The sequence below is a fragment of the Gopherus evgoodei genome, chromosome 1 (genome assembly GCF_007399415.2).
Source record: "Gopherus evgoodei ecotype Sinaloan lineage chromosome 1, rGopEvg1_v1.p, whole genome shotgun sequence".
NCBI classification, from domain to species: Eukaryota; Metazoa; Chordata; order Testudines; family Testudinidae; genus Gopherus; species Gopherus evgoodei.
Genome location: NC_044322.1, coordinates 217,781,454 through 217,801,885, shown reverse-complemented (window position 1 = coordinate 217,801,885; position 20,432 = coordinate 217,781,454). Strand labels below are relative to the sequence as shown.

The following is a 20,432-nucleotide window of genomic DNA, read 5'->3' as shown; positions in this document are numbered from 1 at the left end:
CATGGCAGGGATTTGAGGAAGGGATCCAAGAGGGGGTGAGAAGGGCAGAGTTAGGGTTGGGACTTTGGGGATGAGATTGGAATGGGTGCGGGGCCAGGGGCAGGGAAAAGGTGGAGTTGGGGCGGGGCCAGGGGTGGAGTAAGGGGCGAGGGGTGCAGGCACCCACCGGTGCCGGAGAAAGTTGGCGCCTTTGCCTGCACCCACCAATACCCATCATCCCTGGCCCCTTCTGCCTCCCTCAACTTCCCATGCAGGGCTTAATATGTCACAAGGAAAAGATGGTATTCACCCAAGAGTTCTGAAGGAACAATATAAGCACAGGCATAATGTCTGGTGCCAATGCCTCTCAGCATTAGAGAGGTGTGGGCAGGCCTGGTTCATGTGCATGGATTATGATGCCAGGGAAAACTCACATGTGTCAGGTGTCATGGATAGAAATACTGGTCACCTCCAGAGAGGCAAGGTAAGGTTGTGGTGCTGATTCACGATGTGATAATTGATACTGCTGCATAAGTCAAACAGACTATCCAGGCTGGGTGGAGTTCCACCTTCGCAAAAATGTCTTTTATATTTGCATGTAACAAATGGGAAACAGAGGCACAGAGAGATGAAGTAACTTGCCCATTGTCACCCAGCAGTCCAGGGGCTGAGCTAGGAATAGTCCCAGTCCAGTGGTTTTTATACCAGGTCATATGGTTGCTATGTGATTCCACAGTTTACCTCCCCATCTTGTACATTTTGTAATAGTGTGTTAGAGGGCTGTCCCTTCACCCTCCCACTTCCCTGGTTCTTGTCACGTAGAAAGTAAGCAACAAAAGACCAGAAGTCCAAAGTCCAGACAATGCAGTTTTTATTGGGGTTAATTTTCAAGTAAGCGTATTCTGAAGCCCTTCACACCAGTCGGGCTTATCTCTATACACCAATAGTGTCTGTTCCCCTGTGTCCCCCTTCCCAGTATTGATGCCGCAGAGCGTTTACCCAGTGTCCCACTTCCCAGCTCTGACCCCGCAGAGCCTTTCTGGTGTCCCTGTTCCCCATTCTCATTTCTTTTTCCCCATTCCCCATTTTCCACCTCCTTCTTCTTAGCAGGCCCAAATATACCTGAAATGGAATGCTCACAGTCTCACCCCTTACAACTTAGGGCCAGGTTCCATTTTGGGTCTGGGTTCTTCATCCCACCACTTTTAAACTTCATGGAAGAGGTAAGGAGTGAGGTTGTGCTGCAATCGGGAATGGGCATTTCTTTGGTCTTTGCTTGTTCTATACCTCCCCCTCCCCACAAGCCTCTTTGCCTCTTCGGACTGGTTGCTTGACTTTGCCTTGAGATGGGGTCGAGGCAATCTTAAAGTGTACTCTCAAGTAACACTTTTAACTGCTCTTATCTGTTCCCATTGTATTAACAAATGCAACTGACTAGGCAGAAGCAACATCACAGTGTCCCTGTCCCTTGTTTACACATTTTAGTATAAGAGTATCAAAAAGTCAAACCCAAAATTCTTTCCCAGGCTAACAAACAGACCTATATACTGACACTCCACCCCTTTATTTTCTTTTTTTCTGGGACCCTCCTGACCAGGTATCCTTGGAAAAGCATAGGACACATTGCTGCACATTTCCTGAAAGGGCCAGGTATCAAGATGGAATGTGTTGATGCTCCATTTGCTCCACTGCCCCTTATGCAGTATGATGCCCTGCACCTTCCCGCATATGGACATACTGCATGTATATTCCAACGAGTGTATCAGACTCCCCATAGTAATGGACCCAAGAAGGCTGGGTCCAGGTTATCTGTTACACTGTGGTAGGGAGCCTATTACATTACTTATACAGTAACTCCTCAAGTAAAGTCGTCCAGGTTAATGTTTAGTTGTTACGTTGCTTATCAAATAGAGAACATGCTCATTTAAAGTTGCGCAATGCTCCCTTATAACGTTGTTTGGCAGCCACCAGCTTTGTCCATTGCATGCAGAAAGAGCAGCCCACTGGAGCTAGCTGGTGGGTGGTTGGAACCAGGGTGGACTGACAGCCCCCCTATCAGCTCCTGGCTCCCCTAAGTTCCCTGTGCAGCAGTCACCCAGCAGGCTATCAATTACTGACAGTTCAGCTTTTCTTCCCCCACTGCTGTATGCTGCTCCTGCCCTCTGCCTTGAAGCTGCTCCCGGGAGCCTCCTGCTTGCTGTGCAGGGGGGGTATGGGGGAGGCTAATATCAGGGTGTCCCCCTCCCCCTGTCCCCTGCATACCCCATCTCCATAGGACAGGAGGGGACACGACAGGGCTCAGGAAGAAGGGAACTTGCTAACGGCAGCTGATGGCTCAACTTCCTGATCTACTTAAAAAGGCAGTGTACTTAGACTGGGGTCAGTGTACTTAAAGGGGCAATGCGCATCTCTCTCTTACACACATCTTGGGTGTGTGTCTCTGTCTCTATCTGCCATGCTGTCTCCCCTCCCTCCATTTGTGCTGCCTTGTAGAGTGTGAGGCTACATTAACAACGTGTTAACCCTTGAGGACTCAGATGAGTGCTTGTTCATCATTTAGCAGTAAGACATTCCCTGGGAAATATCCCTCCCTCTTCCACCCTCTTATTTCACCATCTCAACAAAGCTTCACAATCATCATTTCTGTGTACAGTATTAAATTGTTATATTGTTTTAAATATATATAATATAGTCTTTTGTCTGGTGCAAAAAATTTCCGTGGAACTTAAACCCGCTATTTACATTAATTCTTATGAGGAAATTGGATTCACTTAACACCGTTTTGCTTAAAGTCACATTTTTCATGAACATAACTACTACCTTAAGCAAGGAGTTACTGTATATGACAATTAATGGTTATACCTTGTGGTCTGTGCTCCCCTTAACCACTTTAGTATACATTGCAAAATTAGCAAACTTAATAGGCCAAGAGCCACAATAACCACAGTAATGTTATCAGCCCTGACCATTGTAATACAGTCCAACATCCAGACCACCAGCAGAAATACTGCTTCTCCTCTTTTGGCAGGGTTACAATCCTTTTAACACCATTCTGGAGAATGTATTTTAAATGTGTCCAATTGTTGGCAGTTGCATAGGCACTGACTCCACTGGTGCTCCAGGGCTGGAGCACCCATGGAAAAAAATTGGTGGGTGCTCAGAACCGACTGGCAGCTCCCTGTGACCCTGCCCTGCCCCCCTGATCCAGCTCACCTCCACCTTCGCCCTGCCTCCTCCGTGAGCCCTCCACCGCTTCCTGCTTCTCTTCCCTCCCAGAGCTTGCTACACAGCTGATTCACGGGGCAGGGAGGGAGGGGGGAGGAGGGGAAACGCGGCAGGCTGGGGGAAGAAGTGGGAGGGATTTGGGAGGTACCACACAGGTAATGGACTGGAAAGACACATTGCAAAGCACTGGTTTCACCCACTCCTACAGTGGCTTCCATGCATTCACCCGTCAGGAAGTATTTCTGGCTCCAGGCTGTGCCAGTTTAAATCAGGATTCTTCCAGCTTGGCATCTATATTACTTGTAGGGTTACATTCTGCAAAGCGGTTACATCACTGTGATGTGTACATTATAACTGCACATCCAGACACTTTCCTCTGTGGAGGTACCATTATGATTACACATGGTAACACACCCTAACTGTGGGACCCCATAACCCAAACACTCTAGGAGACCAGAGGGTTATATGTTTTTATGCCCTCTGTGCAGGGCCGGTGCAACCATTTAGGAGACCTAGGCAGTCACCTAGGGCACTAGGACTTGGGTGGTGCCATTTTCTTCAGCAGCGACCATGGTGGCTGGATCTTTGGCCACCCCAGTCGCTGCAGGCATTTAGGGAGCTGGGGCAGGGGAGTGCAGGGAGGGCCACTTGCAGCAAGTAAGGGGGTGGGGGCACGCTGGAGAACTCCCCGCCCCAGCTCACCCCTGCCCCGCCTCCTCCCCGAGTATGCCGTGGCCGCTTCACTTCTCCCACCTCCCAGGCTTGCGGCGCTGTGACAAAGTGGGGGGGGGGTTCTTGAGGTTTTCTGTTTTCCAGTGGTTTGCATGCAGAGGGAGTGGGACTCAGTGTTCCCGGGTGTTACTGGTTTAATGAGGTGAGGGGAGAGGGAGTTTGTTGTTACAGAGGACCTGAGAGGGACTCGAGACCCCGGCTGATGGCCTGGAGGATGGAGACCCCAGCTACTGGTGACCTGGTGACCCGGAGACCCAGCTCAGGAGTCGCAGCCGGTTCTGGCCAGTGGGAGGACAATGGGCTGTGGAGAGAGGACCTTGGTGACCTGACCAGCCGGTTCCAGCCAGAGGGGCCAGAGGAGGGCTGAGAGAAGAGGAGACCCAGGCCTTCCTGTTTACGATCCTTTTTCCCTGAAGAGAAGACAATGGACAGAGGCTGGGCTTGGGCCTGGGGATATCGGAGGCCCAGCTGGGAAGCAGGGGGGCTCTGGACTGGAGAGGGGGAGCAGGCAGAGCCCACCTGGCTGCAGGGGAGACTGGGATGTGCTTTTATTGTGAGAGGCCAGGCCTGAGGCCCTGAGAGTTTCCTGTGCTATGCTCACCTCTCAGTAAACCCTCCTGTTTTATGCTGGATGAGAGTCACTCTGGTCTAGAGAACAGGGTTGCATCAACCCCTTTGGAGGTGAGGAGGCCAGGGGGAATCCAGAGCGCATGGACTCCCTGAGGGGGCCCACAGCAGAGACACACGTGCTAAGGCTCACAGAGGTGCAGCTCCAGGAGGTGGAGGGGCCTGACCCCGAGAGAGAGTGGACCCCCAAGAAGGGCTGTGTCACTAAAAGGGGCACCCCTCATGGACCGCATGGGGCCATGAGTGGGCCTGATCTGTGAGTCTGTGTCAGGCACCTAAGCTGATTGGCACTGCAAGCCTGGGAGGCAGGAGAAGTGAAGCAGCCACGGCATGCTTGGGGAGGAGGCGGGACAGGGATGAGCTGCTTCACTTCTCCCGCCTCCCAGGCTAATGGCGCCAATCGGCTTAGGCACTGCAAGCCTGGAAGGTGGGAGAAGTGAAGCAGCGATGGTGTGCTCGGGGTGCTCGTGCGCAGAGCAGGGGTGAGCTGGAGCAGCGGGAGTACCTCAGGGCAGAGGGTGAGGAGTGCGGAGCTGCCACAAGGGGGACGCCTCAGGGCCGAGGGGGGAGCTGCTGCAGGGGATGGGGGGGGGCCTCAGGGCAGGAGTGTTTGGGGGGTAGGGTGAAAGGTGGAAGTTTTGCCTAGGGTGCGAAACATCCTTGAACCGGCCCTGCCTCTGTGACAAACCACACGTTCAGATGACTCTGTTTCCCACTGTCATTGATCATGACATATCCTAAAGAATACCATGCAACATATCTTGATAAATTTGATATTCTCCACCAAGTTAGGACCCCTCCCCTTCCAATCCGTACACCACATTCAACACTGCCAAATTCACATGTGGAGGATCAGTGGTACAATTTTCCATGGGTAGATCCTTTAGGTCTTTATCTGCCTTATTATCACAATTTGGGGGTACAGCAGTCCATGTGTTCTCGCCTTTTGCTGCTTTACATCATGGGATCTGGGCAGGGTTTACAACAGTGACAATTGTGATTAGCAACAATGATTGTTCCATTCCAGACCATGGAATTTTGGGGTTCCCCTTTGTAGGTCCACTTGTAATATGCATGCAACAATGTATATGTCCTCTTTCTTAACCCCCTTTTGTGCCTTTTTATTTGAATTTGATTTCCCAGCATGGGTAGACCGTGCTTCCCAGGCAGGTTATACCATGTGTTGACCTTTGCTGTTACATGTGTTAACCCTCCTTGTACAATATCAACCAAAATAACGGTAATAACATGACAAAAATCACAAACACACAACACAATCTTCATCACGACAGTAGACCCACGGTGCTCTGGGTTATTCTTCCACTGGCACCAGCTTGCTTGTAGAGTGTCTGAAAAACAAAAGAAACATTTCCCAGCTCCCTGGTGGAGAAAGATTATTGCCTTTTGCAAATCTTTGTAATTGCAGGAAAAACAGAAGAATTATCTCCAGACTGTCCTTGTTTTGTTCTATAGGCAGGCTAGTAAATTATCTGTTCATTCATGAAATTCATGAGGTGATGTACCTCAGTTTCCCCACTTGTACAACAGACCACATTTGTATTGGTTTTTCTGATGTGCCTGGCTTTAAGTTTATTCACAGGTAACAGGTGAGACACAGTGTTACCAGGAAACTATTGACATCAGATTTTCTTTCAATTACCATTTTTAACATGTTTAAAAAATCTACCCAAATCATACACCTTATCTATTTTTACAAGATTACTCACTAGCATTTATCCCAAAGTTTAACACTGTGACAGTTTGATTACTCAGAGCTACCTCAAGGCTCAGCGTTTGACATTGCTTTTTTGTACATTCCACCCCTGCCTTTGCTTCAGATGTACACTGTCTTTTAACTTTTTGTTCCCCTCCTGCTATTCATTACCAAAAAAAGATCCAGAATCTCTCCCCATTCCCTCAGTTCTGGCTGCGCCAGCCAGGGCCACATTCTCTGGTCCCTATTTAAAAAGATATTAAACTCTATTGAAAAAACATGGAAGATACCTGTGGTGAGGCAGGCACCCCACCCCCTGAGAAGAGGGCTGGAACAGGCCTTTGAGGCTGCACAGCCAGCAGCCAATCAACAGAGGCCTGTTGGGAGCAAATCAGGGCAGGGCAGAGCTAGCCAGTCAGGGCCAGGTGAGGCCCTATATAAAGGCTGCCTAGTAGGGGGATAGAGTATCTCTCCCTGACTGGCAAGGGAGGAGAAGGACTGGCTCCTGAGTGGAAAGGTAGCACCTTAGACAGAGTAGTGCTGGGGAAGGGCAGAAAGAGCTGGGGAGCTCTGGCCAAGGAAAACCCCAGGCTGCAGGCCTTGTTACAAAGGGTCAAGCAGATGCACAGGGCTGAAGGGGAAGTGGTCCAGGGACAAAAGGTGGACAAGGGGAGAGAAGGAGGGCAGGGAGGCTGCTGCTTGAGGGTCCCTGGGTCAAGACTCAAAGTAGCAGGTGGGTCTGGGTCCCCCCTCCTTCCACCTTGTACTACACTTGACTGAGGACCGTGGCTGGATTCAGGCTGTGGCTGGCCACTGCGACAAAGAGGCTAGACTTTGAGGCTGCAGTCAGCCACTAGAACAGGTGCAGATGGAGGACTGCTGATAACATCACACCTCCAGAAGGGGATTAGACTGGAGCAGTGGGCACTGCCAGAGGGCAGTGTCCTGAAGAGGACACTGTCGAATGGGGAGCAACGTGGGTCTGGATATCGACAGGGGAGCAGATGATGGATAGGACACCACCAGCAGAGGGAGCCCTGCAGAGGATAAAGCTAATTCCCAGATGTGCCAGGCAGGGGCGGATCTAGGCACCAGCAAAGCAAGCAGCTGCTTGGGGCAGCCCATTTGCAGGGACGGCAGCGGGCAGGGATCCAGCCTGGGAGCTGAGAACCAATAGGGGGCCCTGGAAGCTATAGTTCCTTGGTTAGCTCCCTGCCTACAGAGCCAGCCCTGGAGCAGGGAAAGAACTACATTTCCCAGCATTCCCTTGACCACTATCAACGGGAAAGGGAGTATGGTAGCTGAAACCTCATGCTACAGCATGCTGTGAATGGAGAGCTCACTGCTAGAGCGGGGTGGCACTGTGAATGGGGAACAAGTGTGCCCAAGGAGTAGAAGGCTTTGCCCCAGATATCCCCTTCAGAAGACATTCCCCAGACTGAATTAGGGATATTGGTGTGACCTCACCTTGCAGCCCCCAAAGAAGTAATTGGGTGGACTAAATGTACAGTGCCCCTCTCTATCTGAAGCCTAGCAAGGGAGGTATGTGGATCCCACTAGAATTTAAAATTAAAAGTAAGGGAGGGAAGGCTCTACTGGACCTGGGCAGCATTAGATACAGTACTAGGCACGTAGGAGGATTTCCACTTCTGAGCCATGGAAGCAGAAATTGACTTTTCTTTTCCAGATATAGCTAATATTCAGAAAGGGAATCTAGCACCTGACTTCCAGATTTGAACACCTCAAAATTCAGGAGTGCTCATGCTCAATTTGGGCAGCTGTTACTTCATTTCTCCCAAATCAAATATACTGATCCACTATAATTTGGTGTAGAAAAAGTAGGATAAAATTGAGCAAGAAATGATTCCCAGTGGTTTTTAGGACTGGAATTGCTATTTTCAAGAGCCATGGCCTTTTTTTTTTTTTTTTTTTTTTTTAGTTTTATTTGTTTAAGGAAGGAAGACAGTGATATTGCATTGGCAAATTCCCCATAGAAACAAAGAGTGGAACAAAAGAATAATAAAGGCACCTCAACTTTTCCTCATTTATGGAGGACAGTCTTATAATATGCATCCAGATATCCTCCAATCACACAAGCTGAAAATTGTTCCACTTTACTGCAGTTCTGTAACCATATGAGAACCAATCCTGTCTGTGTTCTGTGCATATCCAAAATTCCTAGTGAATGACCCATCCTGGGAGCAAGTTACCAGTGACCCAGGGCTGGGCGGAAGGAGGGTGCAGGTGGGTGTGAGGGGAAGACCCCAGGGCCGGGGCAGCAGGGGGTGTGGGTGGAGGGGGCAGAGCCCAGGGCTAGGGTAGCAGGGGGTGTGAGGGTGGTGGGGAAAAGGGGGAGCCCAGAGTTGGGGTGGTAGGGGGGTGCACGTCAGGGAGGGGGAGAGCCCAGGGCTGGGGCAGTAGGGGGGTGCGGGAGGGAGCCCAGGGCTGGGGTGGGGGCAGCCAAAAATTTTTTTGCTTGAGGTGGCAAAAAACCTAGAGCCAGCCCTGGTGCCAGCGGGAAGTGCTGCGGTGGTGAGTCCCAACCCTGTCACAGTTCCCAAAAGATTACATGCCAAATACCAAAGCCACATCATACTAACTAATCCAGTTCTGGCATAAAGGTCTGCCAGTGTTGCAACTTTGAATGAGAGATTCAAGTGGAATTTTAATGCCCTTGTTTTTTCATTATTTAAGAAATAAACAATTTATCTTAAACCTACAAACAGTATTTTACAAACCATGAGTGGTGGTTTAGGTCCTTAAAACCTCACAGAATTACATAAAAAAATTCACACACAAAAATCCTCCTGCCCAACACCCCTTGCACTGCTTTTATTATTTTTTACACAACTGTACCCCAATAACATTCCCATTTTGTACAATTAGAGGCAGTCAAGTTAAATTCCAAAGGAAACCTCTTACATTTCTTTAGTGATTTTGATTCAATCGTATTTACAAACCTTTCCTGTGGGAAAAAGGCCCATTTTTCTTCAGAACAGCTGTAAAGGCTTCTGGGGACAAAAACACAGTGATGATAATAGTACCAGGGTTCCACCCAATGTGACTGAACGAGTTGCGCAAATAATTAGATTCATGTAACTGGATTTTATCATCAAGCCTAAAACTTCCTTCTTATAACGCACTGTTACTCTTTACCATCTTCACAACTGTTACCTTTTAACATTTCCACAACTCTCAACCATTTACTTCCCTCCAAATTCCCCCACGCTCTGTAGTATTAATTTCTGCAAACAACTGCCTTTTACCCTGTGCTGTCTTTACCTCGGGATTGTTCAAAAAGGCATTAAAAAACTTTTATCTCCAATGGTCGCCCCTGGATCTTTTACTCTCAAATTTTCAACAGAATCCATCAGACTTCCCTCATGCTTTGTCCAAACAAATGTTTCACATAAATATCCAAAGCACTCTCCATTAAAACTTCAGAAAAACCAAAAGTGTGAGAGAGAGGGATGAGGTGGAAAGCAACCAATTGCCCTGTGTAGTTATTTTAAAGTACAGGCTAACAGCAAAAAATTACACCTAGATTTTTATCCTGGCTCTTGGAGAGGACTTGGGGTTGTTACCCCTCCTGCAAACCCTGCTCTTTTTCACTTTGAAACTTTTTTTCCTCCACTCCCCTAGGACCAAGTCCCAGCTCCTGTCTCTTAAGGTGGTCTGTTAACTCTGCTTCTGACTCCAAACCCTATAGAGCCAAATTATCTTTAGCTACCTCTAGCTGTAATTTACAACCCTCCAGTTGCCTTTGTTGGAATAGCATCAAACTTGAAAGATTACTGGCAGCCTGCCATAATGCTGTCTTTACTTCAAACCTCTTACAAGTGGACTTAAGTGCCTCCTTTCCCTGGAAGGCATCCTGTCCCAATGGGAAGGGACCTCCTTCCGCTACCCATTTACCAAGGAGGGTGGGCTCCTCAGCCAGCCCCCACCCCTCTGGGTCCCCTAACATTGCTCCAGTTTCCTTTTTAATCTCATTCCAGGTACCCCTGTGTGACGTTATTGATATAAACTGGGACTATATAGAACATGGGTTGCAACCAAGGTCCTGTAGTGGCACCAAATCCTATGTAAAGGGGGTCATATAAGGTGTCTAAGACCAAGTTATGGGTTACTGGTTATGATTATGCTGTCTGTATCATTATGTAGTTGAAGTTATAAGTATTGGTTGTATACTGTCTGTATTTCAAATTGGTGCTGCAGTTCTGGGAAACACCCCAGACAAGTTGGTGTTAGCTCTGCTTAGCCTGCTTGATGGCCCATTAAGGACCATCAGCTACACAACTGACCCATTGAGAGGAGGCAGATACGTCTTGTGACTCAGCAAAGTATGCAGGGACTTGCCCATGTGACTCCAAACTCCATTTTGCTGTAATTTTCCACAGTAAGAACAAAGAAGTGTTCTTACGCCTGGAAGTGCCTATATAAGGCTGATGCCTCATCTCCATTTTGTCTTCAATCCTGCTTCCTACCTCTGGAGGGACTTTGCTACAAACTGAAGCTCTACACAAAGGACTGATGACCCATCCCAGCAGGGGATGTTCTCCAGAGACTTGATTTGAACCTGCAGTTTACTCCATCACTGCTACAAGCCTGAACTAAGAACTTTGCCATTACTGTATGTAATTGATTCCATGTAACCAATTCTAGCTCTCATCTCTACCTTTTTCCTTTTATGAATAAACCTTTAGATTTTACATTCTAAAGGATTGGCAACAGCATGATTTGTGGGTAAGATCTGATGTGTATATTGACCTGGGTCTGGGGCTTAGTCCTTTGGATCGAGAGAACCTTTTTCTTTTACTGGGGTGTTGGTTTTCATAACCATTCATCCCCAGGACAAGTGGGACTGGTGGTGATACTGGGAGACTGGAGTGTCTAAGGAAATTGCTTGTGTGACTTGTGGTTAGCCAGTGGGGTAAAACCGAAGTCATTTTTGTCTGGCTGGTTTGGTTTGCCTTAGAGGTAGAAAAAACCCAGCCTAGGGCTGTAACTGCCCTGTTTGAGCAATTGGTCCTGAATTGGCACTCTCAGCTGGGTCCTGCCAGAACCACATCGTCACACCCTGTACCTGGAATGGGCCCTGATTCTTCTGTATCCACTTATCCAAAAAGACCATTACGCCATCTTGCAAAGACCCGCAACTACCATCATGAGAGCCCGGCATAACCCCGTCCAAGCAGCTGCACAGACAGTTAGGGCGGGGGATTTGCATGGCTGCTACTTATTTGTCCAGAGTGATGCATCCGAGTCACTGCAACAAGATGTTAGGGGGCTTCCCCTCAACCCTCCCACTTCCCTGGTTCTTTTCACACAGACAACAAGCAGCAAAAGACCAGAAGTCTGAAGCACAGACAATGCAGTGTTTATTGGGGTTAATTTTCAAGCAAGCATATTCCGAAGCCCTTCACACCAGTCGGGCTTATCTCTATACACTGACAGAATCCATTCCCCAGTGTCCCCCTTCCCAGCTCTGACACCATAGAGTCTTGCCTGTGTCCTCATTCCCATTTCCCATTCCCTATTCCCCACTTCCTCCATCTAAGCAGGCCCAAATATATCTGCAATGGAATGCCCACAGTCCCACCCCTTACAATTTAGGGTCATGTTCCATTTTGGTTCTGGGTTCTTCATCCCACCCCTTTTGTACCCTATGGGAGGGGTAAGGAGAGAGGTTGTGCTATGGTCAGGGATGGGCATTTCTTTGGTCTTTTCGTGTTTTATACCTCCCCCACCAAGCCCCTTTGCCTCTCCAGACTGGTTGCTTGACTTTTCCTTGACATGGAGTCAAGGCAATCTTAGTGTGCTCTCGAGTAACACTTTTAACTGCTCTTATCTATTCCCATTGTATTAACAAATGCAGCTAACTAGACAGAAGCAACATCAGTGTCTCTGTCCCTTGTTTACACATTTTAGTATAAAAGTATCAAAAAGTCAAACCCAAAATTCTATCCCAGAATAACAAACAGACCTCTATACTAACAGAGTGGAATGGGGATAATGGTTGTACTTTGAAAATCAGTTGCTAACAAGGCCAGTGGGAGAAATCTCATTTGTGTTCTATGCCCTGTGATGGTCTGCTCAGGACACCCAGAACTGGAAGCCACTGTGATACCCATCTACATTAGCAAGTGAAAGCTTTGGTGCTGCTAAGCTGTATGCCAGCTCCCTGACCTACCAACTTGGCTGCCTTTCCAGAAAGCTCTTCAAAAATGTCAGTCTAAATCTTGATTTGCAGGTAACAATCAGTGACCCAAGTTACTCGGATACGTCTCTCAGCAGTGTTGACACTCACAGATATTACTGAGTTTGCTGCCTCCAAAGAGACAGTGCACATATCAGCCTGTTAGGTTAGCTGAGGCCCCACAATTCACTTTAATATAAAGCACTGAGATGATTTTTGTAATAAAAAGAGTATGTTTATTAATAAAGAACACAGATTTAGGTGATACCAAGCAAGACTAAAAGAGAGAGAAAAGGGTTACAAACAAAACACAAATAGCATGCTGTCTTTGCTTGAAAGTTTCTCATTTACAAGAACTCCAGCCAGTCAGGTAAGAGAATCTACAGAATCAGAGGGTGATTTTCCCCTGGTCTCTTAAGTGATGGATAACTAGAATGACTTTTTGCCCCTTTTGTATTTTTCAAAATTCACTGTCTTTGCTTTAAGAGCCAGGAAGTCCTTTTGGGGGTACAGACTCCAGCATGCCCCCCAGTGTGCTCACCAAGCTCTTTCCTCCACTGCTTGTTAGCTTGATTGCTTTGATTACCTTATATTAAATGCACTTTCGTTGTCCTCTGCCTGTGACCAAGTCAGGCAGACAGGTAAATTCACATTCCTTTGCCTGTGGCAGGCTAGTTTATCCATTGTCTCCAAAACATATTTTAAGAACTTATTACCAGCACACATATATAACTCTTTATATAAACCCATACATACATCACAAAATTATATTCATGCCCAGCATGTCACCAGTTTTTATATGATACTTTACAAGACACTCTTTGACTAAATGTTCTGACAACAGAGTATTGAGTGTGCCCTTTGCCAATCGGCATAAAGGGATTCTTAGGGTTAACTCTTCTTTCACCCCAGACAGAAATGGCAATTCTGCGCTGCCCCATTCCACTCAGTGTAAGAGGCCCAACAATGAAATTCAGTGCCATATTTGACAGTGTGCTGGCACTCCTGCCCTGAGGCCCAAAGGGTTGCCTTGGCAATCTGGGTAAAATTCGGGTAATCACAGATAGACACAGCTTGAATGAATCCCTCTAATTATCCCAGGAGGCGGCTAGGCTGTTCCAGAAGGGCGTAAGCCCAGGCCAAACCCTCCCTAGACAACTGACCTAAGATGAGCCCCTCATGGCCCTTGTCTATTCGTCATAATTGAGGGTGTAGTAAGAACAGGAGCTGACACTGACCCAGGATTTCTAAAGCTTGCCCCCCTCCCATCAAATTTGTCAGGTACTAGAATCTTTGGCTTGGAGGGGGGCAGAATCAGAGGAGCCAGCAGAGCAACCTGCACTTTCAGGAACACATTCTCTGATTGCAGGATGGTTACTTACACCTGCAGGTTCTGCACGGCATCCATTAGTTCTGCTAGTGCCTTAATCATGTCCATACTCATCCCTTGGCCCTTCTTTTGGGTTGCTCAATCTGTCAGGACATGGACAATCTATCCTAGTGGTTCCTGCGGGCATTGGGCCAGTGGCCAGAGCAGGCATCAGGAAGTGAGTGTCAGAAACCAGAAGCTAGGGTCAGAGCCAGAGTCAGTACTCAGAAGTCAGAGCCAAGGGACAAGTCAGAGTTCAGGAACTAGGTATCAGAGCTGAGAGTCAAGCTGGAGGCAAGAACCAGAGACCAGAGCTGAGGATCAGAGGCAGAATCACCTGAAGCAAGCAGGGTAATAGGCAAGATGGGTCACAGGCAGGAACTGGACTGAGGCAAGGCTGGGGACAAGGCAGGGGCAGCAGGAATAAGATACCACAGGAGTAGTCACAGTGATGGGTGCGAGCAATGAGAAACCAGTGAACAGCTCCTGCTTCTGCTGACTTAAGAGCTAGTCTACTGACCCTTCCAGCCAATCAAGTGGTATAGCCAATCCAACAGCCTGCTGCAGGCCAGCTGTGCTCGTTAGGTTGCATGGAGACTAACTCTGCTGCAGGCTCTGATTCCTGACACACAAGGCCTATTGTCCCTATTTCCTACGTATGGAATTCACAGCATGCATAGACCCCAGGGCCCTGAAATGGCTCCTTATGAAGCACAACCCAGAAGGATGCCTGTGGAGATGGATTCACAAACCATCTGAATATGCAGTCACAGTCCACCGTAAACCTGAAAAGCAAAATGTGGTTACAGATGCTGTCAGTCAGTCAGTGCAGTGAGAAAAGAATCAGTCTGGTCTTGTGAGCACATCTAGCAAGAGCAGTTTAAGGAACCTGAGTTGTGTTCTGTGCGCCAACAGATCTGTCAAAGGAGACCAAGACTAGGGAGGGTCAGTGCAGTTCAAGAATGATTGTCCATTGATCCAGCTACCATGCTTCCCTTGACCTGATGTTCTACACAAGTGGGAGACACAGCACCATCTTATATCTGTAACCTGAGGACAACATTCCAGAAGATGGAGGAACAGATGAGACAGAAGCAAGCATACCAGGCACAAAGTACCAGGGGAAAGGAGGCCAGGGATCTGATGGAAAGGTTAGGTTGTAAAATTCATTTTGTTGTAACTTGGAAGTGCCCAGGAAAGGCAATAATTCAACAGGGAGTCTGGTTCCCAGATACACTGGAATTGGAAGCAGATCAGGAGGCAGCTTCTTCTAAAGAAGGTGGGGGGGGGAATAGGGTTGGGTCTCCTACTGTCTAGTACAGCAAGGAGACACCTCCTTCCTCCCCACCCCTTCAACTTCAAAATGGTGCTGGGAACAGTTAATGGGGTACGGGGATGACAGTAATCCTCCACCAGGTTGTACATATTACAATAAGAAGGGTGAACTATGCTGGACGATTTGTTGCCAGGTAGTTCCCAGATGTGTTACTTATGTTATGGTCTAATTAACCAACACTTCTTGTGTCTTATCTTTCTTCTCATAATGTCCAGGACAATTCAAATGTGAAACCATTCCTTGCCTATCAGGAGGGCTGGGACATCTCTGGGGTCATGTGATAGGATTTAAAAAATTTCTCCTTTCAGATGGCACTTGATAATCTGCAGAATCCTCACCAATGCCTGCTTCAGTTTGGGATTAATTAGAATCAGGATAAGGGAGTGCCCTGAAGGATAAGCAGCAAGGACCATGTAAGTGATTGTACGTGTCCAGATGCGATCAGTCAAACAAGTAGGTAATGCGGTCACAATCACAGCTGCAAAATTGAAAATATAGAGAATAAGGCAAGAGATCAGAGCTTTAATGGCACTTACATGGGCCTCTGTATTGGGGTCCCAGAAGCTGGTTGTATTGCACTGCATATTCCTGGTGTGTCTCCAGAGAGAGGAAATTAACAGGATGGATGTTGTCAAAAATATGATAAAAGGAATGAAAGATGTTGCACTGTACAGAAAGGTGAAGTAAAGATATGAGACATCCCAGGTTTTATCTTCCACAGTGCTGTTACTGAAAAGATGCCCTTCTGAGATGCAAAGGTAAAAGCTGTACTGACTCCAGATTAATGGGATAGAGGTAATGAAAGAGACCAGCAGTGACCACAGGAGCAGCTTGGGGACCATCACAGAGATTTTCTGCTTCATTCGAAGGAAGAGGGGCTGGTTGCAGATGGTGATCTTCACACAGTAGAAAATGCCAAGACAGGCAGTGAACCAGAGACCAACAGTGTTTGCAAACAACCACAGGAAGCTAAAAGATTTCTGTACTTGATTCAAATAATGTGTCCCAGGAGCAAAGATGTGGATGAAGATGTATGCTGTAAATATCCCCTGCAAGAGAATTCTGGACATGGCTAAACAGGTCAGGATCATGTCACATGAAAATAGTTTTCTGCTTTTGACCCAGTCAATGCAATAAATGACAGCAATAAATCCATTTCCAAACATCCCTATGATGTTCTCTATCAATGAAATGATTAGGCCGATGATATAAAATGAAATAAACATCTTTCTTCTCACAATCACCACGATCTGCTTGTGGAGTTAAAGGAGAAGGAGAACAGGTGTCACCAAAGCAAAGGCTTACTGCTATCTGTCTAACACACATTCCTCCTGCTTTTTATTGGAGAGCAGGAAAGCATCTGGAAACGGGATTGTACTTGCTTTCATATCTTGATCTGGAGGATGCAAATCTTGGAAGGATTCCATTACAGGGTTTACAATTAACTGACTTGTGATATTTGCATTTTACACAGTTCTCAGTACTGATCAGTAGCTTCATTTTACCTCTCATTTTCATCTTTTATCCTGTCATCTGTAGGCATTTTAGAGCAAGGTAAATGTGGCTATAATAAGACAGAACTCTATGGAGACAGATCCATCCCATAATCTGGAGTGAAAAAAAAGGTTTTGGGGCATCCATAGAGGTGAAGGGTAGGTACAATGGAGAAAGAGAGAGAGAGATGGTCCATGGTGGAGATGGAAGAGGCGGGAGAGGGAAAGAGGCGATGCCTCCGAAGGAAGAGAAAGATATGGATGTTGTGGAAAGGAAACTAAAAATTGAGTGAAGGTGAAAGATGAAACAACAAAAAATAGCTGTTCTTTTTTCCATAAAAAAGAGCAATCATATAATTTTTGAAATTTTGACTTTTAGATTTAGGAGTGAAAGTAATGTCTTCATGAGAGAGCATAGTGCATGTATCTCCCTCGACCAGCTGCAGCAACTCTGAGAACAAACTGGTTACTATCTCTGCACGTTGCAGGAGTCTCAAAAATGAAGAAGTGCCTGCTCCTTTCAGACAACTCTTGCAGAATGTAATAGAAAATGAAGAAAAAAATCATGTGAAATTTTATCCAATTAGAAATAGTTAGAAAATTATATCCCTGAAATAGAATGCACAAAAGAATGTGGAAGGGATATGATTCTTTATTTAATTCTATAGAATTTAGACCAATTTCCCTAGAACTCTGTTAAATTCTAATAGAACCCTATTGCTTTCTTCTTAATTAAATTCAATGGGCTAGCTTGTGGCATTTATTCAACAATCCTGTGTAGGTGGCAGTGTGAAACCACTCTATCCAGGTGGCGTATAGTGAGATTTTGCCTCAGGTAGGACAAGCTCTACTGGAACTTCTGTAAGTCTATGAAGAGTGTGAAATTGTCAAGTAGAACAGACCAATTCTAATGTCTGATGAAGAGCGGCTGTGCCACGACTCTGCCCATCTCTACTCCCTTTATGGTGTTCTGTGCCATGAAGAAGAGTAGGAGTAAACAGGTTTTGCTATTATGGAAGACAATTGCATAGCCGCACAAATAGTGGTTGTAGAGGTTTCATGCCTACTTCTCCATTCCTACATGCTCATGCAAGGGCCAGCTAGGCTGTGACCCCATGTGTTTTTCATGAGGGGCATAACAGGTGCAACTGTGCAGATAACAAGAAATCCATTCTGCAGCAGATTTGGAAATTTGGCTGAATTCCAATATGAAAAAAAAACTAAAAAAAAAACAAAATTTTTCACAAAACAAACTAAAAAAAAAAAATTGAAACATTCGGTGTTTAGAAGTGACATTCTGCCCAACAGGCTGAAAGAAAGCTGGGAACATGAAAGCCCTGAGTGCTCCCAACCTCCAAGACTCCCACTTCAACCAGGGGACTTCCAGGCTTCCAACTGCCCTTCAGCTGAAGAGCTACATGGGGAAAATGGCAGGAACAAGGCAGATTTTAAAACCTGGCTGACAGATAGTGTTCCATCTGTATCTTGCATGGGTTCCATCTGACTTTCATCAACTTTGAACCATGTGTGCCAAACTGTTTTATTTGGACAAATCTGTGTTCTTCAAAGGCAAACCATTCTGTCAGAGAATTTCCGACCACTTCTAATAATAAGCACATAAAACAAAGTCACAAGAATGCAGGTTGATGCAGATCAATATAAGATCTGTAATTAAAAAAGGTTAAACCATACAGAAAGTTATCAGTGACAAAGTACCCAGGATTACCTTCATCATCCAAGACTGGGTGGATGACACCAAGAGCTCTCTGTTAGCCTATCTCACCCTTCCGGTTACTCAGCTGATCAGAGGCCAAAAGAAGACAAAACAGGTCACAATGCATTCAACCTTTCCTCTAAATTGATATCCAAAAAGACAGCTCAGGCAAGACAAGAAAAACTGTATTTATCCAGTGGACAGTAGGAACCACAGCCAAAGCAAACATAGATTTTTGTGCTTGTTTACGGACAATCAAAAACTAAAGGGTTTATAAAGGGGCTGACAGACATTTTGTCAGCAATGACTGTGAAATACCATGTAGCTGACATATGAGGAGACTTTACCATTCATGGCTAAAAGGTCTCATGTGCTAACACCAGAAAGCTCACTTCCTAATTTGTCTCCTTAGGGGTCTCACAGGTCATCTCCAGTTTAACTCACACAAGCAGTCATAGTTTAGGCCTGATATTCAGATTAGAGGTCAAGGTAGAGAACATCACAATCCAGATGGATTATTGCAGTGTTCGGAGTTCTCTCATCTCCCAGGCAATTGGGAAGGCCCAGGATTCCAGGTTTGTCCTTGAAGGCTCATGAGTAAGGCTACATTTTAGTCACAGATATTTGTAATAAAAGTCATGAACAAGTCATGAGCATCACAAGAGATCATGCAGATCATGCAGTCCCGGATTCGTGGAGCTCCAGCATGGTCCAAATGGGAGGTACTTGATCTCATCGCATGTTGGGGAGGCGAGTCTGTTATGGCAGAACTATGTTCCAAAAAAAGGAACGCAAATATGTACACTAAAGTCTCCAAAGCCATGACAGAAAGAGGCTATTACAGGGACACAGAGCAGTGTCATACAAAAATCAAAGAGCTCAGGCAAGTGTACCAGAAAGCTAAGGAGGCAAATGGGTGCTCTGGGTCACAGCCCCATACATTCTGCTTCTACCATGAGCTCCATGCAATTATGGAGGGTGATGCCACCACTACCCCACCACTGCCCGTGGACACTTTGCAAGGGGGGAGTTCCACAGAGCAAGGAGGAAGAGTCATTGGAGGACAAAGAGGAGGAGGACAGTGCACAGACGACAAGTGGGGAATCCATTTCCCCCCTAGCCAGGAACTATGCTTAACACTGGAGCCAATAGCCTTCCCCTACTCCCAGTGCGGGCTCCAGGACCATGACCCTGGAGAAGGTACTATTGTACTTCTGGTGAGTGAGAGCCTGATCGGAGCTATGCAGATGGGGGTGTGGGGGGGAACCCAGCTGCACTGGGCTGTTCACATATAGTTTAAAGGGCCCATCCCTGCTCAGAGCCTTATCAGAGCCATGCGGTGGGTGTGGGGTGGGTGCATGGCGGGGAGGAGGTTGGGTGTTGTGTAAAGTGATCATCCCAGAAAGCCCGCAGGTCCTCCTTTATGGCAAACCCACCAGGCATTGCTTGCTATGGGAAAGGAGTACCAGCAGTTTGAAAACATTGAAATGAACGTAGAAGAAGCAGAATCCCATGTGCCCCTAGGTTGCCAGCAAGCTGAATTCTGTTGCCCAGCTGTGTGTGATGGCTTACTCATACCAAAGTGTCCCCTTTGTTCTCTGAAATGTATATTTTAAAATACTACCCTCCCTTTTTCTCCTCCCGCAGGTGCAAATTTTATATGCGGCCCCTATCTACTCCATCCCAGAGGCTGGTCCAGATTAGAAGTTGGAAAAAATGAACTTGGGAAGACATGTTCACCAAGTTCATGCAGTCCTCCTGCACTGATAGGGCCCAGCTGAATGTGTGGAGGCAAACAACTGTGGAGTCCCATAAAGCATTACAGGAACACAAAGAGAGGAGGGATATGTGTGATGAGAGCAGGCAGGACGCTATGGTTAAGCTCATGGAGGAGCAAACTGACATGCTCCGCTGTATGGTGGATTTAATGCGGGAAAGGCAGCAAGACCACATACTCCCGCTGCAGCCAGAAGAGTAGCTAAGGGGGCTGCAGGGAAAGCAGTCGCTTCCTCTGAGGACATTTTCCAAAAGTGGCGCCTTTCTG

At 46.8% G+C, this 20,432-nt stretch overlaps 1 protein-coding gene across 1 annotated transcript; it reads right to left on the bottom strand.

The window, feature by feature from the left end:
- Window positions 1–15,468: 15,468 nt before the first annotated feature.
- Window positions 15,469–16,407, bottom strand: LOC115644416 (taste receptor type 2 member 9-like). The gene has a single exon (XM_030548728.1). It carries the CDS (start codon window positions 16,405–16,407, stop codon window positions 15,469–15,471), a length of 939 nt encoding a protein of 312 aa, XP_030404588.1.
- Window positions 16,408–20,432: the final 4,025 nt, after the last annotated feature.

Excerpts from the sequence above, each read along its gene's own strand:
- LOC115644416 (XM_030548728.1), bottom strand. The coding sequence starts at position 16,407 with ATGTTTATTTCATTTTATATCATCGGCCTAATCATTTCATTGATAGAG.